The 24,504-nt window shown below is 41.1% G+C and overlaps 2 protein-coding genes across 3 annotated transcripts; one reads left to right on the top strand and one right to left on the bottom strand.

The window, feature by feature from the left end:
- Nucleotides 1–593: 593 nt before the first annotated feature.
- On the bottom strand, nt 594–2,865 carry LOC147179776 (glucose-induced degradation protein 8-B homolog). Of its 2 annotated transcripts, none has more exons than XM_086067511.1 (5): nt 2,758–2,865; nt 2,351–2,480; nt 2,067–2,263; nt 1,783–1,980; nt 594–1,064 (listed from the first exon to the last, which is right to left on the bottom strand). In XM_086067511.1, exons 2-5 carry the CDS (start codon nt 2,466–2,468, stop codon nt 891–893), a joined length of 687 nt encoding a protein of 228 aa, XP_085923637.1. In that variant the 5' UTR covers nt 2,469–2,480; nt 2,758–2,865; the 3' UTR covers nt 594–890. The 2 variants fall into 2 exon arrangements, with proteins under 2 accessions (XP_085923637.1, XP_085923636.1); XM_086067510.1 differs by having other exon boundaries at nt 2,783–2,826.
- Nucleotides 2,866–3,745: 880 nt separating this feature from the next.
- LOC147179775 (dynein axonemal heavy chain 12-like) lies at nt 3,746–24,389 on the top strand. Its single transcript, XM_086067067.1, has 73 exons — nt 3,746–3,834; nt 4,837–4,963; nt 5,078–5,104; nt 5,197–5,386; nt 5,481–5,550; nt 5,649–5,807; nt 5,883–6,078; nt 6,228–6,416; nt 6,507–6,660; nt 6,747–6,838; nt 6,920–7,098; nt 7,185–7,320; nt 7,415–7,540; nt 7,609–7,743; nt 8,000–8,193; nt 8,269–8,509; nt 8,593–8,778; nt 8,893–9,093; nt 9,178–9,372; nt 9,460–9,581; nt 9,668–9,803; nt 9,892–10,038; nt 10,149–10,268; nt 10,443–10,599; nt 10,685–10,857; nt 10,949–11,101; nt 11,181–11,420; nt 11,593–11,838; nt 11,934–12,053; nt 12,156–12,265; nt 12,399–12,582; nt 12,673–12,813; nt 12,926–13,009; nt 13,135–13,323; nt 13,431–13,550; nt 13,649–13,837; nt 13,933–14,084; nt 14,173–14,311; nt 14,891–15,057; nt 15,153–15,408; nt 15,501–15,797; nt 15,922–16,100; nt 16,267–16,459; nt 16,559–16,720; nt 16,830–17,024; nt 17,142–17,275; nt 17,347–17,509; nt 17,606–17,686; nt 17,765–17,941; nt 18,019–18,150; nt 18,254–18,343; nt 18,422–18,562; nt 18,640–18,881; nt 18,956–19,103; nt 19,190–19,335; nt 19,518–19,732; nt 19,825–20,017; nt 20,098–20,290; nt 20,377–20,549; nt 20,719–20,859; nt 20,954–21,112; nt 21,234–21,529; nt 21,607–21,860; nt 21,954–22,094; nt 22,183–22,320; nt 22,393–22,626; nt 22,709–22,897; nt 23,091–23,194; nt 23,266–23,470; nt 23,537–23,674; nt 23,760–23,851; nt 23,948–24,015; nt 24,107–24,389. Exons 1-73 carry the CDS (start codon nt 3,746–3,748, stop codon nt 24,295–24,297), a joined length of 11,835 nt encoding a protein of 3,944 aa, XP_085923193.1. The 3' UTR covers nt 24,298–24,389.
- The last annotated feature ends 115 nt before the right edge of the window (nt 24,390–24,504 follow it).

Raw genomic sequence — 24,504 nt, 5'->3', positions numbered from 1 at the left:
GAGGCGATTTATCTTGGGCTCATTTTGTTACATCACACAAACTGATTTGAACAGGGGTGTGCACACTTTCAACAGCCACTGCATCTATGCCAGCAACATTGTGACAAACAACTAAATGTATTCTACTAGATGGCAGAAGGTACAATTATCTTGTAAGTGGAATGCATCCACATTTTGTGGCACTTTTCTTTTGTGGTGTGCCGTTAGATTGTTCCATTGTAAAATATGTGTCTTGACTCAGTAACTGTTGGGAAGCTGTGCGCGAGCGCATCCCTCAGTGTCGGTATCAAATACGCCAAGCTTTCGTAAAATTGTAAAACTTGCATTTATTGCAAAATAAAATAACAGCGAACGGAAGCACAGCAGATATAATAAAAGAGCAGCTTGTTTCACTCATGTACATAATAGCATCTGTGTGTCTCTGTGTCTGCAGTTGCCTTCTCAACCTTTTCAGCCATTAAGAGGAAAGTTATTGTCAACCACGTATTTAGAATCATCCCAAGCGTCTGGTTGCCGACATGTGGAAGCGTTTGTTGAGGACATGCACACGCAGCCAATCATTTTCACTGGAAGCATACCTTAATGGTCACACACAGACTGACAGCCTAATTTAGGCTTTATTCACCTTCCAATACCAACTTTCCCTGCCAATAGACAGAAAAAAAAACTAGTGTACATGTAAATAGGAAAAAGAAAAAACTGATTTCGCTCAGTATATTTAAATGATAACACCAAGTAAAATAACACGTTCATTGAGTAAGAGGTCATTTTAAAATTGTATCGATCAAGTTCAACGTAATAAAAGGGAAAACTTTTTAGGGGACAAAAATGATCTGTCATTTTCTTGGGGTACAAATTGATACCAGAAATGTGTCCATTTTATGCTTTCATTATTTTGGCTCCTCGATGGTCCCCTTACTGAGGTCTGTCATTTTGGGATACTTGACTTTCTTTTGATCAAGTTCATTTTGAGCCCACAGCAGCAGCTTCAGGAGTTTGGCCAACTTGGGTGTTGACTCCCGATTTTCATAATCGAGCACAGATTGATTCACTTCGCTCCACACCTGAAAGACAAACATATATATCATGGGTAACAATCTTATTTCCCTACTAGGGGGGTGCCAAAAATCAATTCTCATAAGAATCGTGATTCTCATTTAGTACGATTCAGAATCGATTTTAAATGTCCCAAAATCGATTTTATTTGTATTTTTTTATAAATGTCTTCCCTTTCTTTGTGTGTGCCTTTATTGGGAGCGCTGTTTGCGTTGTACCCGATTTGGCCACTTAGGGGCAGTGTGGTTCCACGCGGTCTAATACACTGCCACATTAGAGAGTAGAAGGAAATAGTCACGATCAAGTTATTTCAATAAAAGTTGTTTTTTTGCAGCGTGGAGCCGTTCTTTTGAGTGATAAAAGTGCCGCGAGTAGAGCACTAATTAGCATTAGCGAGTAAGACTGGAGTAGATCATTACGATTCCTTGAACATCTATAAATTGAAGCAAAAATCTTTGTCAATAAAATCCTTTCGAATCAAAATTGTCCTTAATCGAAAATTGATTCCGAATCGAATCGAGCACCCAAAAATCGGAATCGAATCGTGAGACATTCAGATTCCCATCCCTAATGTTACATATATATAGAGAGAGAGAGAACATTTAGTATACAGTTCTTACAATCAAACAATCTCAAAGCCCTGCTTTTATGATATATAGCAACCAAGCATATGTTGCAATCATTGAAGGGAAGCGATGGGCATATGCTTTTATATTTGAACGCTACCTTTTGTCTCTGCATCATATTGAGCAGATCTCCAAACGGTGACTCCTCGGGGTTATCGAATGCCAGCAGAGCCAGCGTCCTCTCCATCTCAGTCAGACATTCTCGACTCTCCTCCCCCTGCTCTGCTAACTGGGACTGGGCGAATTCAAGGGCAGCTTCCGTCTCCCTCAAGCGAATGAGCTCAATAAGATGCTGCTGCTGCAAATGCAAATTAAATTGATGCACACACACACAAGTCAAAACAACAACTGCTGACCACTGAGATAATGGATGGGCAAAATTACCTGCAAGTGAAAGTACAAGTAGCGATTGGTATCCAGCAGCTCCGGATGCAGACTGTTGATCAGTGCAATGGCATCCTGGATTTGCCCCTTCAGGATCATTTCTCTGATCTTTATTCTCTCATCAAGGGATTCCAAGTCCACACTTGGCTCGATCCCAGACTCCATTCTGAATTTCTCCGCCGCCTCCTTGAAGCCCTCTGGTGCACAAAAACAGCCAGGTGTCATATTCTCTGCTTTTGTTTGCATCGCTCTCGGCTCATGAAAATTAATTTTGAGTACCGTACCTGTCACCAAATAGTTCATAATAAGTCTGTTCATATCAGCTCTCTGAATGTGCACATTGTTGAGTTTATCCATCCATTCGTCCCTCGTTATGTCGTCTGGTTTCTCTGCATAGCTCATGGTGATAATATCCTTAAAATACAAGTGTTCTGAATTAACGGTCTGAAGCAAAACCGTGTTATTATTTAAATGATAAGATCGTCGTTTAACTGCAAAATGGTACCGGAAATATACAGTCGGGCCTCTGATAACAACAAAACAATGAAGCCTGACAACAGTACAGCACCAAATACAGAACACCGCCTCCACTTGGTCGGTTCAAATCACCCACAAACCTTTGGAATGGGTGTTCGTGCATAACCAAGACCAACAAATATTTAGTTTCCGATTAAAACTGCACTGAAAATACCTTCAAACGAGTGGCTTCTTCTCACCATTAGCAACTTGCTACAAACGATCAGCGACGGAAGCTCCTTCTTCTTCTCCCTCTGACAGATATGTTTATTGGGCGGGTCAGAGCCTCGACATAACTCTGCTGCTCCCTAGCAGTGGTTTTAGTTACTGCAACAGAAACGGTCGACCCAATCTGAATTATGACCAGACAAGGTACACACACGCTACTTAATTATAAGGATATATACTTCATACTTGCATAAAAAAAAGACTGGTAAAAGTATTCGACTATTTTACTTAATTAATAGGGAGTGCATACTCTGAAATGCAAAGTTCATTGTAAATAAAAAAGAAAGTTTTTTTTTTTTGCTACCACCAACAACAACAACTCACACTACTCCCCCACTACAGACAAAAATGTGCACAAGAGGCTGCAAAATAGGGTTAAAAAAAACATTCTTGGGTACGTAGGATATCTGTTCGTAAAAGCAAATTGTGCGACCCAACTTCAAAATTGAAAGTCGCATCTTCTATCAGAAATGACAAACTAGGAAAACACTTATGTGCAGGTCAATCAGGTACTTGTAATGATAACTATTTGATATATTTTGTTGTATTATTAGTCATTGGCTGTTTTCCCACGAACCCTCTGTCAATTATTTGCAAGTTAAACGCGAGTGGGGGGAAACAAATATATAGGGGAAAGAAGACGACAAGCCCCGCCCCTTTCTTGACTAGCGACTTGGTGGTGCTGTATCTATGGCAACGACGCGCCGAAACATACCGCACAAAAGTCAATGAGGATAATGTCAGTAGGATTCTATTAGTAAAATAAGCGCTGGAAAAATTAAGCGAAAAAGGAACGTTTTATCCCAATGGTAAGTAGCCTTCTAGAAACATATTCATATGTATCACGTTTCCAATTTAAAAACATGTCTCTTCACAGGTGCGTCTGTTCTTAGAAAGATAATAACAATAAAAACAATAATCATCATTTGTTACAAATGTCAACTAAGCAGAGTCACAAGACCCACAAACAACTTTTGGAACAACGATGGAGGAAAGTGCAACAACAGCGACTCCATTTACCAATGTATGTATCCAGTTCAAAGTTGTTTGTTTTACAAGCTGTATAAGTAGGGCCTATTATATTCTTGGTAAAATAAATAAATAAATAAAAACAAAATAGAAATACTGATTTAACTCATTTCTTGAATAAAAGTAGGCTTTGAAATGTATTACAAACGGGAAAATGCTATTTACTGTCAGTTATTTTTTGTACCCATTTTGAAAACTTTTGAAACAGTTGAAACAGGCTTTATATATATATATATATATATATATATATATATATAATATTTTAAAACATATTCCCATAACACATATTCCCATAATATCAATTTAAATAACAGCCACATTATCTAACGATAAAAATAATAAAAAAAAAAAAAAGTTTTGCTGTTTTTTAGACTTGGAATAGATGACTGATTGAATTTGGCGATTGTTTGGCTGGCACAATGTACAACATATTTAACACACATCATTATTGGAGCTGAAAACATCAAATAACTATTTAAATAAGACCATGGATGGGCAATATAATAAATATCATTATTTACTGTAATCTTTCACACCATGTCATCATACAGCAGAGGTATTTAAAAGTGTAATTTAAAAAGTAACTATTTTGAAAAAGAGTAGAAAGTGCACAGTAGTAGATATCTGTTTTAAAATGTAGGTCGTAAAAGTTAAAAAACAAAACAAAAAACAACAACAAGCAATTATATCTGGAAAATATACTCAAGTACCTGAAAAGTACAGTCACAAAGTATTTTTACTTCATTCTTTCCCTTCATTTTAACACGCAACAATCTGAATGTCAGAATATTTTTCATTGGCCAAATATTTGAAAACACATTTGGACTTTTTCTTTGGTATACTTTGAGTAACTTTAGTATTAATACTATAGCAAAGATACACACGCATGCACCCCCCCACCCCCACACACACAGAGGGAAAAAAAACATTTCAATACAGATACACGAATGTACAAAGATTCATTGTGCTGCACACGGACTGTCAATCATTTTTGCAGGCCAATTGGCTTCCTGCAAAGTGGCAGCTGTATGGCCGCGTCCCAAGCAGTGGAAGCTTACAAACAGAACAAAGAGAGGGGGCGAGTTGTGCGCAGCCCATCACCGGAACCTCAACTCTCTCCAAGTGTAAGACGATATCCTTGCAGTATTCTCAAACTAATGTTCGCACAACTATCACAAATCCTCCAAATTAAGGAAAAAAGCCATTTAATGTGTTATATGTCAACATTTGCTTTACAGATGCAAAGTGAGGATCGGAAGCAGAGGGTGAGTTGGTTGACTTTTTGAAAGCAAATTCCAGTTGTGGAGTATTATGCATTCATTCTAAAAAATTGAGACGTCTATTTTTGTGTATGCAGATGAACTACATATTCTTGAGGCAGTGCGTAGAAAGCCGCCCAGTCATTCCCATCCCGCAGGAGTGGTTGGACACCATCAACGGTTCAATTCCCCCTCAACTTAAAGACAGCCCTCAGAAAAACAAACTCCTAAATCAGCTCCTTACAGAAGTCAGCGACAACTTCCACGATGTTATCATCAAACATACAGGTATTGACAATTAGCAGTGTGTGTGTGTGTGTGTGTGTGTGTGTGTGTGCTCTACTCCTACACTTTCTGAAAACACTACATGCGTTCACTTAAGTGGACACATTCCTGAAGGATACAGAATGTGAAGAACCTCCTCCAGAAAAGCAGACGTCTCTTCCACCTGAGTGAGTGTTATCTGGCCGCATACGATTTGTCCTCAATGAATAAACAGTCATCCGCTGTGTTTTTATGCGGCCTTTGTAAAATTTATTTTCTTTTGTAGTATTCTTCAATTTTCCAAATCACGACGTGAGAACTTTGTCACAAACCAGAACCTGATGAAAGCAAATTTGCAAATTTTGCATCCCATCATGCAAATTATTCTTGAAATTGGACAGGCCACCTTTTCTTCAATGGCCTTGGTGGATCTTAGAGGATATAGGTATGTAAATGCAAAGAACGTCAAATAAGCAAGTACTCGCGCTGTTGAGCAAAGTTGGGCATTATTGCTGTTCAGGGCTTTGGGACCTGTTGATGGCAAGGAGTTGCATAAAGACCTGGCTGTAGAATGTGAGACAGCAGAGGAACAAATCATGAATACCTGGTTCCCGAAAGTCATCAATTTATTAACAAGTCCCAAAACATTGGGTTCAGTTAAAGAAGCTGTCATGGATTCCTTCTTTGACTGCGCCTGCACCCTCATCTCCAATCAGGTGGAGTTCTGCCGCCGTACATAGGCTAACATTGCTCTTTTTAGTTCTTTTTGTCTTCAGCCTTACATTTTCATTTGATTCATTGACACGGTCGTTTTCTCCTTCATGACGAATCTCAATTTTATTTGTCTTTTCCGATTAATTCTCAGCTGAAAGCTCTGCTTCAGAGGAGTGTGGAGGGGTTCGTCTTCCCGTTCCATCCGGACAACTACCACTTCTTACCCATCTTTCATATGACCCTTACATTTCATGATGAACAGATGGGAATATACCCCACCTTACTGGAACTTGAAGCAGATGTTTTTGAAATTCTTAACGGCATTACAAATACTCTGCAGGTGAGCTCACGTGTAACAGATCGTTTTGTGCCAAATCCTCCCAATCTGCATATTGAAGTGTATTTATTTAGAGACGCTTTCGATCCATAGAAAGTGCAGACGGTTCAGTCATGGCTGGCAGAATCCACATCTGTGTTTGTGGATGCCAAGGCCCCTGATCACACGCTTGCTTGGGCTCGTTTCACTGTATCGGCAACTGTGCGCAAGCATCTAGAAGAACCCGATCGATACTTTCAGAATTATGGTGATGGAAACACAATTTCAAATCATTTCATCATCCACCTAATTATGTTAGTCTGTGCTTTTCTAACATACTATATTATTTTGTAGTTGACAACTATGACTGGTTAGTCGATGGAACTGCTCAGACACGAGTTGAGACCTTTGTGGGAGAAACTCACTCATTTGCTGAATATATTATGGTGAGAATGCACAACCTCACAAGTGTACTGGACCACTGCTTGCTGATGAATGTCGGTGTGCGATCTGACTGTGCTTTCCAGCAAGTGGAAGAGTTTCGTGACTTGTCAAGGAAGCTTGGCAACCTACCAGCAAAGGTTCACTTTCCAATGGTCCAAATGTATTGTGAGGAGCTGAACCAGGGACTGGCTAAAAAAGCTGAAGCTCTTGCTGAAATACTCATCAGCAACATGAAAACTAAACACACAGAACAAAATCTACAGTGAGTCTTTCATTTTAAGTAGAACGTGTTCCTCCATGTTGAATAGGGCTCCTTTATACTTGAAGTTGTTTTGTTTCTTTTGGAAGGATCATCTCAGATTTTGAAACCATCCAAGGAAATGCTTTGAATGTGCCCGAGACTACAGATGACATGGCCAAAATTATTAACTACATTGAAACTACTAAGACACAGAGTATTGCGCTCCTTCATGAAAAGATAAAGGTATAATTCACAGATGTGTAACTGATTTTACAATCCCAAAAGCTTCTTGATTTATTGAGTCAGATCTTCTAAAACTGTGGCTCTTATCTGTCAGAAAATCCATAGCAGACTGAGCTACCTCCTAGATGTCCACATATTTGAACCGGAAGATCTCAAACTCAATTCAACTGTCTTTACGTGGCCATTGAAAATCCAAGAGGTGTTTAAACTCAGCGATGAGGTAATGCGGTAATTGATCCAACATGTTCTTTTCAAGTATGTTCACAAAATGGAGATGTGTGTTTTCAGGTTTTGCAGGAGGCCAAGAGCAAAGGGGAGAAGGAGATGCTTGCTAAAAGAGAAAGGGTCACAGTTCATCTGGCCAAGTTGGAGCGAAGGGTTGACGAGTTCCCTCACTGCTCTGAACTCGATATGATGCAGCAGGTATTGTGGATAATTTTTGCTCCACATTGGTGCTAGGTTTGGCAAGTGAACTGACCAAAATATTTAAGCTATTATTTAAATCATCTGACTCACTCATCTCTTTATGAGTGAAAATAGAACTTCTCCTTCAGGGTATTATACAGTATACAGTAATCGATCCCCATGGAGAGAAATATAATACCTATAGATTTGATAACGGTCTGGTCTGGCAGGTTTTGGCATTTCAACTATATTTAAACAATAATTATTTTGCTAGTACTTGACAGAAGTCAGGACAGTTCAGAACCTTCTTCAGGAGGCTGAGGAAACAATCATTGACATCCACAAAGACGAAGTGTTTCATCAGTGGGACCAAACATCTTACCCAGAAGTGGATATCATCAGAGACAGTGTTGAACAGTACCACAAGTTGTTTGGACTCCTCCTAAAGTGGCAACGTGCAAAGAGCAGGTCTGCCTTCAGTCGTAGGTTACATTTTGTGATTTGTTTTCGGTATATAAGGTCTAATATTCTCTCTGGGAATAGCTGGATGGACGGTTCTTTTGCTGACCTAGATGGCGAGGGAATGGAGGTAAAAGTAGATGAATTCTTCAGGGATATCTTCAAGATGTTGAAGCACTTCCAGCAGAAAAAGAGCATGAATAAGCAGGATATTAAAAAAACAACTGGATTGTCCAAAAGACGTCGCGTTGGAGAAGATACAAACACGGATGACAGTCCTTCAGTCTTGTGCTCCACTGTATTAGAGCAGGTCAAAGAGTTCAAGGTATCCAGTGTACCGTTTATTTGAAGGTGTTCATAAAGTTTCATGATCATGCTTTCTAACTGCAAATGCCTATTATATTATAGAAGTACATTCCTTTAGTCTCGGTCCTGTGCAATCCGGGCATCCGAGATCGCCACTGGAAGCAAATGTCACAGATCGTTGGGTATGATCTCACTCCTGACGCTGGTACGACACTGCGCAAAGTTCTCAAACAAAACTTGACTCCTTACCTGGAAAGGTTTGAATCGATCAGTGCTTCAGCTAGTAAAGTAAGGATTCTTCAGGTTTTTTTTTCTTTTTTAAATAACTTGTGCTAAAAACAAACTCAAAAAGACCCACCAATCAGTTTCATAACACATATCCTCCTCAATGCTTCCATATAGGAGTTTTCCATGGAGAAAGCCATGAAAAGCATGGTGACTGCTTGGGATAGTGTTTCTCTCCAGCATCAGCCTTACAGAGACACTGGCGTGTCCATCCTGACTGCTTTGGATGAAATTCAGGCAATGCTAGATGACCAGATTGTGAAAACTCAGACAATGAAGAGCTCACCGTATATCAAGCCCCTTGAGAAAGAGATCAAGGTTACAAAACACACACAGTATGATGACAATATGTACAGTAAAGACTCTTGTAAATGGCTTTCCCCAAACTGGGTTGTGATTTAGATTTGGGAGGAGCGTCTTCTTCGTATCCAGGAAACCATTGATGAGTGGCTGAAGGTGCAGGCACAATGGCTTTACCTTGAGCCCATATTTTGTTCTGCCGACATCATGCAGCAGATTCCAGAAGAAGGACGACTCTTCCAAATTGTTGACAAAAACTGGAAGGAGGTTATGAGGCACTGTGTTAAGGACTCAAAGGTGATTGTCAACATAAGTTATATGACTACAATGCAACCTGCTAATAACCAGTGATCTATCAATAGTCATGAAATTGTCTTCTACTAGCTTTTGGAGGCAACCTCAATGCCTGGACTACTAGAGAAGTTACAAGAGTCAAACTGCCACTTGGACACAATTATGAAGGGATTAAATAACTACCTGGAGAAAAAGCGTCTATTTTTTCCAAGGTGAACAAAACAACATAATTTTCTTTTTTCTTTTTTGTAAATCCCAAATGTAAACAATAATGTTGACATTGCTGCTTGCCACCCAGGTTCTTCTTTTTGTCCAATGATGAAATGCTGGAAATTCTTTCTGAGACCAAGGATCCACTGCGTGTACAGCCCCATCTGAGGAAGTGTTTTGAAGGTATTGCCAAGCTGGACTTCCTACCAAACCTTGATATCCAGGTAGGCATTCTCAGTGTGCTTGCAACAGTACATGGAAACAGTACAGTTGGTTGATGGTCTGTACTTAAAGGCTGACTGTTTTACCCAGGCCATGTACAGCAATGAAGGGGAGCGTGTTGAGCTAATCCAACTCATCTCCACAGCTGAGACCAAAGGAGCAGTGGAGAAGTGGTTGATACAAGTGGAAGACTTGATGATTCGCAGTGTCAGAAATGTAGTGGATCGCTCCAGAACGGTGAGATGACTTAACTCAAAATAAAAACACACACACAGGTCAGAGTTTTTTTGGGGGGTTGAGTGAAGGCAAGCAACAAGTCAGTTGTATTAAAATTGTTGTCTTGACAGGCCTATGCTGAAACCCCGCGGAACCAGTGGGTGAAGGATTGGCCCGGGCAGGTGGTAATATGTACCTCACAAATGTTCTGGACACTAGAAGTGCATGAAGCCATCAGGTCAGGGACTGAAGTGAGTAAGGTTTCCAGAAAAGAAAGTTGATGAAATAATACTTAACATGAAATGAAAATGTTATTCACCTTCACAAATTGGCATCAATTGGTCTGACTTCCGAGCAACTTACTTGATTTAGTGACACCTTCATGCCAATAAAATGGGTAATGATGTATTTGACTGCCTCTACAGGGTGTGAAAAACTACTTCCAGAAACTTCAGATACAGTTGAATGAAATTGTGGGCTTGGTGAGAGGAACACTACCCAAACAAACACGAATGACTTTAGGAGCACTGGTGACAATTGATGTCCATGCCAGGGATGTGGTTATGGAGCTCATTGAGCATGGTACGTTAATGGCACTATGCTGTTACTCTTTTTCCACTACTCTGTTCTAAGAAAATACAAGCCTATTTACATGCATTATTTATAGGCATAGAAAATGAAAGTGACTTCCGATGGTTAGCACAGCTTCGTTACTACTGGAGCAACGGGGATGTTCGAGTTCGCATCCTGAACTGTGATGTTAAGTATGCCTATGAGTATCTGGGGAATTCTCCGCGACTGGTCATCACCCCACTGACTGACAGATGCTACAGAACTCTGGTATACACAACAGTGATTAGGAGTGTTTCTTGATTTTTTATTTCAACAATTGTTTTAGTTCCCGTCTGAAGTTCCCTCCCTGTGTTCACAGATTGGTGCCTTTTACCTCCATTTGGGTGGGGCACCCGAGGGTCCCGCTGGAACTGGAAAGACAGAAACCACCAAGGATCTAGCTAAAGCGTTAGCTGTGCAATGTGTGGTCTTCAACTGTTCTGATGGGCTAGATTATCTTGCAATGGGCAAAGTAACATCAGGCAAAAAATGTCATATCTGATTATGAAAACTGCTACTAACAAAGCTCTTTGTGTTCTGCATTTTCTCAGTTTTTCAAAGGTTTGGCTTCTTCTGGAGCGTGGGCTTGTTTTGATGAATTCAACCGTATTGAGCTTGAAGTCTTGTCTGTAGTGGCCCAGCAAGTCCTCTGCATCCAGAGGGCTATTGAGATGGACTTGGAGTACTTTGACTTTGAAGGAACCATGCTCAAACTCAACCCCAACTGCTTTGTGTCCATCACAATGAATCCTGGTTACGCAGGCCGCTCTGAACTCCCTGACAACCTGAAGGTTTTCTCACTTAATCAATTAATACACTTAGGCTATTGTTTCACAAATTGTGTATCAGAAAATGTGTATTTAGAGTTAGTATCATGTGGCTGTGAAATTAATCATCGTAATTTGATCACAACTTGCGTTTTTCTATTTAGCTTAAGGTGGTGGTGTTTTTTTTGTTCCTTAGGTGTTGTTTCGAACAGTAACCATGATGGTCCCGAACTATGCTCTGATAGCAGAGATCTCTCTCTATTCATATGGATTCCTCAATGCCAAGCCTCTGTCAGTCAAAATTGCAATGACTTACAGGCTGTGTTCAGAGCAGCTTTCCTCCCAGTTCCATTATGACTACGGCATGAGGGCTGTCAAAGCTGTACTTGTGGCTGCAGGAAACCTCAAGCTCAAGTATCCAGACGAAAATGAGGACATACTGGTACTTATGCTGAGATTTTGACAACCATTGTTTTCTATTTTGTCCAAATGCCTTTCTTCTGTTTGTTGATAGCGGTTTTCTGTGTTAACGTCTAGCTTCTGAGGTCTATAAAAGATGTTAACGAGCCTAAGTTTCTTTCACATGATATTCCACTGTTCAATGGAATCACCAGTGATTTGTTCCCTGGCATCTCCCTTCCTGAGGCTGATTATAAGGTAAGATATATCAGTGTCTTACTTATTTTTGTCTTGTCCCATGCAGATTCATATACAGTATATCATAAACTGCAATATAATACATGGTCTTGTCTTCTGAAGTTGTTTTTAGAAGTTGCTACAGAGTGTTGTAAAAAGCACAATGTACAGTCAACCCAGACCTTCTTAGGAAAGATGATCCAAACATATGAGATGATGATAGTCCGGCATGGGTATGCTACTTCTAAAATTCCAGGTTACCTCACTTGAACGATTATGTTTCATATTTTGGACTAGAAAGTACTGTACGTATTTCCCATAACTTGGATCAAGAAAACATTGCAAGTTCCAAATTTTATGCTTCAGGTTCATGCTAGTGGGAGAGTCATTTTCGGGGAAGACCAAAGTGCTCCATGTTCTTGCTGACACACTGATTCTGATGAATGAAAAAGGCTATGGAGAGGAAGAAAAGGTCATCTTCAGGACATTGAATCCAAAGGCAATCACCATGGGACAACTCTTTGGACAGTTTGATCTTGTTTCTCACGAGGTGGGCCTGTACCTTGTCTCGTCATGTATTCAATGCACACATTGTTTTATAAAGCTCTTATTGTCTGCTTGTCTTTTTTTTTTTTTGTAGTGGACAGACGGGGTTGTAGCCAACACATTTCGTGAGTATGCATCGGCTGAAACACCAGAGCGTAAATGGGTAGTGTTTGACGGACCCATAGATACGTTGTGGATTGAAAGTATGAACACTGTGCTGGATGACAACAAAAAGGTATATATATATATATATATATATATATATATACATAAATTATGTTTGGGTGTATGTTTTAAATAGCGATTTATTATCTATACCATCTTTCTTTTCTTTTTATACGTTACAGTTGTGTCTGATGAGTGGAGAAATTATTCAGATGTCCAATCAGATGAGTCTAATTTTTGAATGCATGGATCTCTCACAAGCCTCTGTAAGTTTGAAGGGATTGAATAACTCGTAAATATGTTTATTTAAACTGTCGATTGTGAATTAGCATTCAATGCCAAATCTGATGTAACGATGGCATGCTTTGAAAATGTGTCTTTCTAATGGCAGCCTGCCACAGTCAGTCGATGTGGTATGATCTACATGGAACCATCTCAATTGGGCTGGGAGCCCTTAGTGCTCTCCTGGATGAGCACACTTCCTGAGGTTTTGCAAAGTCCTGACCATAGCAATCTGCTGCTAGGACTCTTTCACTGGCTGCTGCCACCTGCCTTCACGATAGTGCGTAAACACTGTAGAGTAAGTATTACCAAACCATGGACTAACAAAACCCGAAGGCCAAAGGAATTTTTCACTAATTTGGAACAAACGGGAATATTGTCATGTCATTACCTTTTTGTTAACAGGAAGTTGTGCCCACAACCAACTGGAACACTTCTGTGTCCTTATATAGACTGTTTGAGATGCTGCTAATGGAACCACTCAAGAGAGAGAAAAACGATAAAACTATTCGCACCTGGATCATGGTACAAATATTTATGATTTGTCAGAATATTGGTAATAAATGAGCAAAAATATTTGCTTGACATATATTTCTATTGACTTTTGTACACTGGTTTTGTAGGCAGCCTTTTCCTTCTCGCTGGTTTGGTCTGTGGGTGGCAGTTGTGATTCAAAGAGCAAGGAGAGGTTTAGTGAGTTCATCAGGGATACAGAGGCTGGAAAATCAGCAGATCACCCAGTTCCTGATATTGTGGGCAAATGGGAGTGCCCAGTGGATGAGAAAGGTCTGGTGTATGACTATTTCTACGAGGTACCACTGAATTACATCATTCGGAAGCTTTTGTCTTTTAAATCTTTATACATGTATAAACACTCTTGTGAAGTATAATCTAATATCTTGTTCAGTTTAAAGGAAAAGGAAAATGGGTTCACTGGAACGATGCCATCAAAAATGTCAACCTCGGGGATAAAAACACCAAAGTTCAGGACATCATTGTTCCGACCATTGACTCAGTTCGCTACACCTTCCTAATGGACATTTGCATCACCTATGGAATGTGAGTATGTTAGTATTGTCACACACATATCAATGGTATGTATTTGTCCAATTGTGTTAATTGTCTCAATATTGCTTTCTCTGCGCAGGCCTTTGCTGTTGGCTGGCCCTACTGGCACCGGAAAGTCAGTGTATGTAATGGAGAAGTTGATGAACGGTCTGGACAAAGACCTCTTTTTACCCTTGTCAATCAATTTTTCAGCCCGCACCACTGCCAACCAAACACAGGTCAGTTGGAACCTAGCCTGGCAAGCAACACCGACTTTTTTGAAAGACAGAATTGGATCTGGAAAGGCTGCCATTGCCACTTTGCTGTTCGGCCCGGTTCAAAACAAACCTTGCCAATAAATGTATTTGCTGTGATGGATTCTTCATGAGCAATGCCACTCTTTGGCGGCGGAATTCCATTCAGAATGGCGCGTGGGAGAGACAATAGTTTGGTACCTTCAGCATTAAACTCAGTTTTAAATGTCCAGAAACACATTGTCATTAAACACCCCAGCAGCTGATGTCACTGGAAGCATTTATTCCAAATGAAGACTGACAAGATCTAGATTATATATGAATGGACTAACAATGATGCTTACTTGCCATCACGAAAAGTGAAGCCACTGGCGACCATCTTATGTTGCCACTCACAAAGGCCGCCTAACTTGAATTTCCACTGTCTGTTTGGTTAGGTTTGGTTCTCAGAAATGCGCTTGATGGAGACTGTGTCCAGACTCCCTCGCTGGTACAGCGATGACTCTGGCATGAATGATCTTGCAACTTTGACTGGCCTCATTCTTTACTCTTTGTAATTTGCAGAACATTATTATGGCCAAATTAGATAAGAGACGGAAAGGTGTGTTTGGCCCTCCCATGGGAAAGATATACCTCATATTCGTAGATGATGTGAATATGCCGGCACTGGAACAGTTTGGAGCTCAGCCTCCTGTGGAGCTTCTTCGACAGTTTATGGATCACAAGAAGTGGTATGAGCCATTGCCACCTCAACACCAAACAAACAAGGACATTGAATAGAAGAAGACAGAATGTACTGCTTGAGTAATCCATGATTTTCTGGCAGGTATGACCTGAAGGATACGTCCGGTATCAAATTAGTTGACATCCAGATCATTACTGCCATGGGTCCTCCTGGTGGGGGGAGGAATGCTGTGACGTCTCGCTTCCTACGCCACTTCAACATTTTTGGCATCAATTCTTTCAGTGATGAGACCATGGTTCGCATCTTCTCCATTATGGTGGCATTCTATCTCAAAAACAATGAATTTCCACCGGAATATTTTACTATCGGCAGCCAAACGGTGACAGCAACCATGGAAGTGAGTCCTCCGGATATGACCAATACAGTCACATTTCTGTCAACTAGCACTTGTTTTTCCAATACTTGAGTTTTCTTAATGTTTTTCCAAAGGTCTACAAGCAAGCCATGGAGAACTTGCTTCCGACACCCGCCAAGTCTCATTACACTTTTAATCTGCGGGACTTCTCGCGTGTTATACAAGGATGCCTGCTTGTGAAGAGCAAATCTCTGGAGAACAAACGCACTATGATTCGCCTGTTTGTCCATGAGGTCTTCCGAGTCTTTTATGACCGTCTGGTGGATGACAAAGACCGAGCATGGTTCTATCAGCTGATGACCAAGATCCTCAAAGATCACTTCAATGAAGCCTTTAAACAAGTGTTTGATCACCTGAAGCAAGGTTCTAAGGTATGTTAGTTTTTGTTTTTTGCTGTTCTGATTGTGGATTCACATTCAGATTCAGACCTGTCTTGTTTCTAAAAATGAAATGTAAGGTTGAAAAGTTTTAATTTGGTATGTTCTTATTTGTCAGTTGGTCGAGCAAGACATGCAGACTCTATTGTTTGGCGACTACATGCAACCCGACCTCGATATTGAGGATCGCTTGTATGCCGAGGTGCCCTCTGTAGAAAGCTTTGCTGAGGTGGTGGAATCATGTCTTGTTGAATACAACCAGATGAACAAGAGCCACATGAATCTCGTCATCTTTCGGTAAAGTATAATCCTAACACCGTTGTTGGACTAAATGATATAAGCATGATGATACAAAATACAGCATTCATTAGTGTTTTTAAGTACTCTTCTTTTTAAAACATATTTTGATAAATGAATGAAATGTTGGTGACATAGCATTTTCAAGACATTATGTCTGATGTAGCTATGTTTTGGAGCACCTGTCCCGTATAAGCCGCATGTTGAAGCAGCCAGGAGGAAATGCCCTCCTCGTAGGAGTGGGAGGCAGCGGACGCCAGTCCATCACTCGTTTGGCCACGTTCATCGCCAAGATGAACCTTTTTCAGCCTGAGATCTCAAAGAGCTACGGCATGGTTGAGTGGAGAGATGACCTCAAGGTTGGCGTTGTGCTTGTAACCTGCATAAAGCGCATTATTTATTCATTTTCCTTTTGAGGTTTGCTCTCTGATATAGCAGAATTTAATTTGATATTACAGAAACTGCTCAGGGATGCAGGAGTGAAGGGTCAAAGAATCGTTTTTCTGATCACTGATGCTCAGATCAAAGATGAGGCTTTTCTTGAAGATGTAAACAGTGTCCTGAACACAGGAGAAGTGCCTAATCTGTTTGCTACAGATGAGAAACAGGATATCATTGAGGTTTGACGTGAAAGTACTTTTTAATTCTCAGTACTATGTAATTGCTGGAATGTGGTTCTTGTCTACATCACCATTTATTCATAAAATCTCATTCTCTTCCCATTTCCAGACAGTGCGTCCTATTTCCCAAAGGAAAAATAAGAGTTTAGAGTTGAGCTCTTTAACTGTGTTCAACTATTTTGTGGCACGCTGCAGGGAGAACATGCACATCGTTGTGGCTTTCAGTCCTATTGGTGACGCCTTTCGCAATCGCTTGCGCCAGTTTCCGTCCCTTATTAACTGCTGCACCATTAACTGGTTTCAGGTACTAAATATGCATGACCAACTGGAGTTTTTGTTTGAAACAAGTCATGGTACACAAATGTAGAAAGTATTGAATATTTGTTGGCTAATTGACACATTTTTACCTGCACCTTGACAGCCATGGCCGGAGGAGGCTCTTGAGCGGGTAGCCAACTCTTTCCTGAAGCAGTTGGAGATGAAAGAAGACGAAAGGAAGGAAGTCATACCTATTTGCAAAATCTTTCATACCTCTGCCACTCAGCTTTCAGAGAGGTATGACATGACGATTAAAAATAAGAGTTTATGCAGTATATTGGCTTCGGGCTGGACCATTTCTTTTGCAGATTCCTCTCTGAGCTAGGTCGCCATAATTATGTTACACCCACATCCTATCTGGAGCTCATGGCAGCATTCAGTCAACTCCTCACAAAGAAAAGAGATACTGTCATGAAGGCAAAGAGGAGATACACCAATGGTCTGGAAAAACTAGCCTTTGCTGAATCGCAAGTACATAATATATGCTACTATTTCATTTTTTCTTTTCTTTTACCATCACAAATGTGTAAGGGTTTATTTTTTATTTTTTACATTGTACCTCTGAAGGTTGGTGAGATGAAACTGGAGCTGGTAGACTTACAGCCCAAATTGGAAGAGGCACAGGTGGAAAATGATAGAATGATGAAGGTGATGAGATGAACTCGCATCAATTCTGTTTTATAAAAATTCACACAATTATGCAAAGCCTACTGTGATGACACGTAGGTAATCGCAGTGGAGTCTATTGAGGTGGAAGCAACAAGTAAACTTGTGCGTGTTGAGGAGGAGGCCACATCTGTTCAAGCTGCTGAGGCTCAAGCTCTTAAAGACGAGTGTGATAGTGAATTGGCTTTGGCCATCCCTGCCTTGGAGGAAGCAATTGCAGCTTTGAACACCTTAAAAGTGAGAACCGTGACTGGAACAGCTTCAACCTTGCATGTGACTTTCTCTTTGACCTTCAGTTTTCTTCTTGATTGCAGCCTGCTGACATCACGGTTGTGAAGTCCATGAAAAACCCTCCCGCTGGAGTGAAGCTGGTTATGTCAGCCGTGTGTGTAATGAAGGGAATGCCTCCAGATAAGGTGGCAGATCCTGCAGGGTCTGGAAAAAAGGTTTGTCGCAATGAAAATGAATTTCCAATTGATACTTACATGCGTTTGCATGTAAGTATCAAAGTGCCATTTGTTTTACCATTACATTTTCTTAATTGCTTAGGTCTTGGACTACTGGGGTCCAAGCAAGAAGCTGCTAGGTGACATGAACTTTTTAAGGGATCTTAAAGAATATGATAAGGACAATATTCCTGTGAGTTTCAATACATTGTCTTTTTGCAATGCGTTGAGAAGATACCTTCAGTTCATCTTTCTTTTCTCTTTATTACAGGAGGAATCAATGCAAAAGATCCGTGCTACCTACATGACTAATCCTGACTTCAGCCCTGCTAAGGTGGCAAAAGCCTCTTCAGCAGCAGAGGGTCTTTGCAAGTGGATCAAAGCAATGGAATCCTATGACAGGGTGGTAAAGGTGTGACTTTGTTCCTTTTGCGCATAACAATGAAATGCAACTTGTGCATTCAGGTATACTCGCCTCTGTGTTTTTAGATCGTGGCTCCCAAAAAGGCCAAACAAGCAGAGGCTCAGGCAACCCAGGCTGCTGCCCTGGCTGAGCTATCAGAGAAGCGAGTCAAACTAAAGGAAGTTGAGGACCGTTTGGCTGACCTAAAAAAAACATCTGAGGAGAAGACAGAGGAAAAAGCCAAGCTAGAAGCCCAGAGGGATTTGTGTCAACAGAAGTTGGAGAGAGCTGAAAAACTTATCGGTGGTCTGGGTGGGGAGAAAACAAGGTTATGAAAGGCTTAACATTATTTTTGCAGTATGATTAAAGCAATTACCAAGAAGTAAACATATTTTTTTTCAGATGGTCCAAGGCTGCTGATGATCTGCAGAACACATACGACAACCTTACCGGAGATGTCCTTATCTCTGCTGGTGTCATGGCCTACCTGGGTGCTTTCACTGCTAACTTCAGACAGGACTGCACCAACCAGTGGATCAAATTGTGTCAAGTAAGTCTTCAAATTCCTTTGTTGGCACACAAAGTCTTTCATTTCTAACATGTATGTATGTTCTCATCATTTTACTTTATTTCTAGTCTAAGAACATTCCTTCATCAGACGACTTCTCTCTCAGTAAGACCCTGGGGGATCCCATTAAGATTAGGGCATGGAACATCGCCGGCCTTCCTACTGACTCTTTCTCGATTGACAATGGTGTCATTACCAATAATTCACGTCGATGGTGAGAAGCTTTACACAGACTAAGGCAATTCAATGACTGCATTCCGCACCACCGCTAACTTCAGTCAATTACAAAGCCAGTCGGAAGGGACAGTACAAATATAATATCTCTGCCATTACGGTATTGTGAAACATTTACTCATTCAGTCCCAGGACTGTCCTCATGTTGCCATGCTCTTACAGGCCCCTGATGATTGACCCTCAAGGTCAAGCCAACAAGTGGGTGAAGAATTCGGAGAAAGAGAACAAGCTGCACATTATCAAATTAACGGATGATGACTACATGCGAACTTTGGAAAACTGTATTCAGTTTGGAAGCCCTTTGCTACTCGAAAATGTAGGAGAAGAACTGGACCCCTCTCTGGAACCTCTTCTCCTCAAACAAACCTTCAAACAAGGTGCCAAAAATGGGGCATTCTGGCAAAAAGGTCACCCGAGATTGAAAACTTCATGTCAAAATGATAACTGTCGTCATGCTTGTTTCACCCAGGTGGCGTGGAATGTATAAAACTGGGGGAGAGCGTAATTGAGTACTCCCGAGAATTCCGCTTCTACATCACCACAAAGCTGAGGAACCCTCATTATCTACCAGAGCTGGCCACCAAGGTGTCTTTGCTCAATTTCATGATCACCCCAGAGGGCTTAGAGGACCAGCTGCTGGGGATTGTGGTTGCCAAGGAAAGGTACGACATATTTGACTGAACATTCACTCAAATCTTTGATCTTTTAATTCAAGCTTTGTTCTTCTTTGTTTGCTTTGCAGGCCAGAGCTTGAGGAAGAGAGAAATGCACTCATCTTACAGTCAGCTGCAAATAACAGGCAGTTAAAGGAAACCGAGGACAAGATCCTTGAAACACTTTCATCCTCGGAGGGAAATATTCTGGAGGATGAGAGTGCCATTCAAGTCCTAGACTCTGCAAAGATCATGTCCAATGAGATAACAAAAAAACAAAAGGCAAGTACAAGGCTCAACATAAGCGATCTCTGTTGCTGATGTGCTGATTCTATTCTTTGACTGCAATGTCTCAATGAATTCTCCAGATTGCACAGGAAACTGAGATCATGATAGCAGAGTCTAGAGAGTGTTACAGATCTATTGCCAAGCACTCGTCTGTCCTGTTCTTCACCATTGCTGACCTGACCAACATCGACCCAATGTATCAATATTCTCTCACCTGGTTTGTCAACCTCTATACAAACTCGATCCAAGACAGGTCAGTGATGCACACAATCTTTACTCGGTAATGAGTGCAATGGGATCATACTGATAACACTTATGAGCCTTTTTCTATTGCCAGCTGATGCTCAAATTTCACAATGCTTACATGCCAAGCAATTGGAGTGTGCTGCACTGAAAAACCTCTCCTGTTTTTTTTAATTTAGTAAAAAGTCCAAGATTCTGGAAAAGAGGGTCATGTACCTGGTGGACTACTTCACCTATAACTTGTTCTGCAATGTCTGTCGCTCTCTGTTTGAGAAGGATAAACTTCTCTTCTCCTTCATCCTCTGCTGCAATCTGCTTCTGTGAGTTTCACAAACCATTTAGGGATGAGAACAGACTCGTTTGGATCATTCTTTTGCCTGGTGCCAATATAACAAATACTGACATTTCCATCAGAGCAAAAGGTGAGATTGAGTACTCAGACTTGCTCTTCTTGATGACGGGAGGTGTGGGCCTGCAGAACACGCTTGCTAATCCCGATCCCAGCTGGCTCCAAGAAAAGAGCTGGGATGAGATTTGTAGAGCCAATGAGATTCCTGGCCTAAAAGGAGTGAAGTGAGAAAATATAATAACATATTCAACATTTATTTAATTGTTCCTCCTTCTATTGGCTTTGAGTAAGAATATTATTCAACATTTTTTAAATAGTTTCACATTAATTGTGTTTATTCCACAGAAACGCTTTCATTGCAACCCCAGAACTTTTCAAGCCTATTTTTGACAGCAAAGAACCAAGCATTGTTCCTTTGCCCTCACCCTGGGATACTAAAATCAACGAACTGCAGAAGATGATCATTGTCCGTTGTCTCAGGCCTGACAAGATTGTGCCCGCTATAACCAATTATGTGATAGCTAAGATAGGGAAAAATTTTGTTCAGCCTCCTCCCTTTGACCTAAGCAAGAGCTACAATGACTCCAACCCCACCATTCCACTGGTGTTTGTGCTTTCTCCTGGTGCTGATCCCATGGCTAGTAGGTTCTGCACTTGACTTTTGAAAGGTCATGTCGTGCTGACACTCAAAGATTCATGACACATTAACGCTTCACAGGCTTATTGAAGTTCGCTACTGACAAGGAGATGGGAGGGAACAATTTCCAGTCCATTTCTCTGGGGCAGGGCCAAGGACCCATTGCTTCCAAAATGATATCCACCGCCATGCAGAATGGGACATGGGTGTGTTTGCAGAACTGCCATCTGGCTGTGTCCTGGATGTCCACCCTGGAGAAGATCTGCGAAGACTTTAGTCCTGCAACATGCCACGAAGACTTCCGACTTTGGCTCACAAGCTACCCTTCGCCCAAGGTAAAGTGCAACCTGATGATCTGTATGCCAATTTGTACAACAGTTTGGCTTTACCTAGTTTGGGCCCTGAAGCTGCCTCCTCTCTGAAACCAGTTTCCAGTGACCCTTCTGCAGAATGGAGTGAAAATGACAAATGAGCCCCCGACAGGATTGCGACTCAACATACTGCAGTCGTACATGTCAGATCCTGTTTGTGACCAAAGCTTCTTCAATAACTGCGCAAATAAAGAGCTGGTGAGTTAGGGGGTTCTGATATGCTTTGACTACACTGGAGTATATTCAGGTTTATTTCTTACGTCAATTCAACTTGATTGACTATTAGGTCTGGGAAAAGCTCCTGTATGGCCTGTGCTTCTTCCATGCACTTGTTCAGGAGAGAAGAAAGTTTGGCCCACTTGGCTGGAACATTCCTTATGGCTTCAATGAGACTGACCTTCACATAAGTATCAGACAGCTCCAGGTAATCATTATAACTCATAAAATTGCTTCCATCACATGCATCCTAAGGCATGTCCTCTGCCTTCCTCTATAGTTGTTTATCAATCAATACGATGAGGTGCCCTTTGAGGCCATAACTTACCTGACCGGAGAGTGCAACTATGGTGGACGCGTAACTGACAACTGGGATCGGCGTCTCCTGAACACCATGTTGGCCGACTTCTACAACAGAGATGTTGTGGATAAACCTTCTTGTCCTTTTTCACCTAGCGGTGAATATGTTGCCCCCCCTAAATCTTCCTATGATGACTACCTTCAATTTATCAGGGTAAAGTATTATATCATACATGTGGTCATTAATTGGTTAGTGAGACTTTCAACAGCGTAACGAAACCTTTGTGGCATGCCAGGAGCTTCCACTCATCCAACACCCTGAAATATTTGGGATGCACGAAAACGTGGACATTTCTAAGGACCTGCAGCAGACCAAGCTGTTGTTTGATTCGCTGCTTCTCACCCAGGGAGGAGGCTCTAAGGGAGGGGGTAGCTCTGGGAGTGACAATGCATTGTACGACATAGCCAATGACATCCTCACTAAGGTATGATGGATCGGATCATATATTTTCATTTGTCCATTTCAATGTGTAGTTCTGGTTTGCCATTGACAGACTTGAGTTGACGCGCTTCTTGTTATGAAACTATATTTTTTAAGGGAGTGGATGTAGACGTGACTTGTTGTAGACTATGCCATACATATTATAAGTAATAATGGTGTTTATTTAATCTCATCAGATTCCCAAAAATTTTGACATTGAAGTATCGCTCAATAAGTACCCGGTGCTCTACAAGGAGAGTATGAACACTGTGCTTGTCCAAGAAATGGAGCGCTACAACACGTATGGACTAACATACTTTGTATAAAATTTGATGTGAAGTCAACCTCATCTGACCTGTTTTTGCTTCTCAGGCTTTGTAGTACCATCCGTGTGAGTCTTCAGAACCTGCTAAAAGCCCTCAAGGGTTTAGTGGTGATGGATGCAGAGCTTGAAGGAATTGCAAATAGTTTGGCAGTGGGCAAGGTTCCAGAGCAATGGGCCAAGCGCTCGTACCCGAGCCTCAAGCCCCTGGGCAGCTACATTAATGACTTTCTCACAAGGCTCAAGTTTTTGCAGGTGAGTCACAACTGTCTCGACATTATGATGTCCTGTCCATTTCACATGAATTCTGTGTGCCCATAGGATTGGTTCGACTTCGGGAAGCCCAGTGTGTTCTGGCTGTCGGGATTCTTTTTCACCCAGGCCTTCCTAACGGGAGCTACGCAGAATTATGCCAGGAAATACAATGTTCCAATTGACCTGTTGGGCTTTGATTTTGAGGTCAACACACTTTTCCAACAGTCAGTCATGATCATAAAGACTTCTTTTCGCTATTCCATGTGTGATGTTGTGATTTTTCCATCAGGTTCTATCAATTGATCAGTCAGCCACGCCTCCAGAAGATGGGGTCTACATTAATGGATTGTTTGTTGATGGAGCTCGATGGGATAAAAAAAGGTGACCACAGAAAGGTCTTTTACAATAATGATCATGATTTGAAGATGACCAAAAAAAGCAACCTTCAAAATCCAATTGTGTTGTTTCTATCATTAGAGGAGTTTTAGTGGAGCAGTATCCCAAAATCCTATTTGACACGATGCCCATTATCTGGATAAAACCCAGTACGTATGCATTTGGATAAAAAATGACAAAACAGACCTTTTTTTTTGTCAGTCGTCATATTTTATTTGCATTCTTTTCTTCACCATGCAGCTCAAGACATTCCAGATGAATCTGACAGTTGCTACGTTTCTCCTCTCTACAAGACCAGCGAGAGGAGGGGCACCTTGTCCACAACAGGACATTCCACCAATTTTGTCATTTCGATGTTGTTGCCCACCGCCAAGCGTCCACAGCACTGGATCAAGCGTGGTGTGGCGTTACTTTGTCAGCTTGATGATTGACAGGATCCCAGGCTGTCAAAGATGATTTATTTTGACTTTAAATGCTGTACAGTTCAAATAAAGCAAATATGAACAGGTGAGTAACTTTGTGTATGTGCAAGCACACAACTTTCTAATTGAAAATAAAGTATGATCAAACTAGCATTACTTGTTTTTATGGAACCAAACTAATGTTACAAATTGTGATGCAAATAAACCTGGGATAGT

This window comes from Leptonotus elevatus, chromosome 2 (assembly GCF_054856555.1).
Source record: "Leptonotus elevatus isolate MCC_2025b chromosome 2, RoL_Lele_1.0, whole genome shotgun sequence".
In the NCBI taxonomy this organism is placed as follows: Eukaryota; Metazoa; Chordata; class Actinopteri; order Syngnathiformes; family Syngnathidae; genus Leptonotus; species Leptonotus elevatus.
The sequence above is the reverse complement of the archived record's forward strand: the minus strand, read 5'-3'. Positions and strand labels throughout refer to the sequence as shown.

Bases quoted from the DNA above. Each gene is read 5' to 3' on its own strand.
- LOC147179775 (XM_086067067.1), top strand. From the start codon at position 3,746: ATGTCAACTAAGCAGAGTCACAAGACCCACAAACAACTTTTGGAACAA. The intron at 21,113-21,233 runs GTGAGAAAATAT...TTTATTCCACAG, and splicing joins CCTGGCCTAAAAGGAGTGAA to AAACGCTTTCATTGCAACCC. The intron at 23,195-23,265 runs GTATGGACTAAC...TTTGCTTCTCAG, and splicing joins GAAATGGAGCGCTACAACAC to GCTTTGTAGTACCATCCGTG.
- LOC147179776 (XM_086067510.1), bottom strand. The intron at 2,264-2,350 runs GTACGGTACTCA...TTTGTGCACCAG, and splicing joins TATGAACTATTTGGTGACAG to AGGGCTTCAAGGAGGCGGCG. The intron at 1,065-1,782 runs GTAGCGTTCAAA...TTTGTCTTTCAG, and splicing joins ATATGATGCAGAGACAAAAG to GTGTGGAGCGAAGTGAATCA.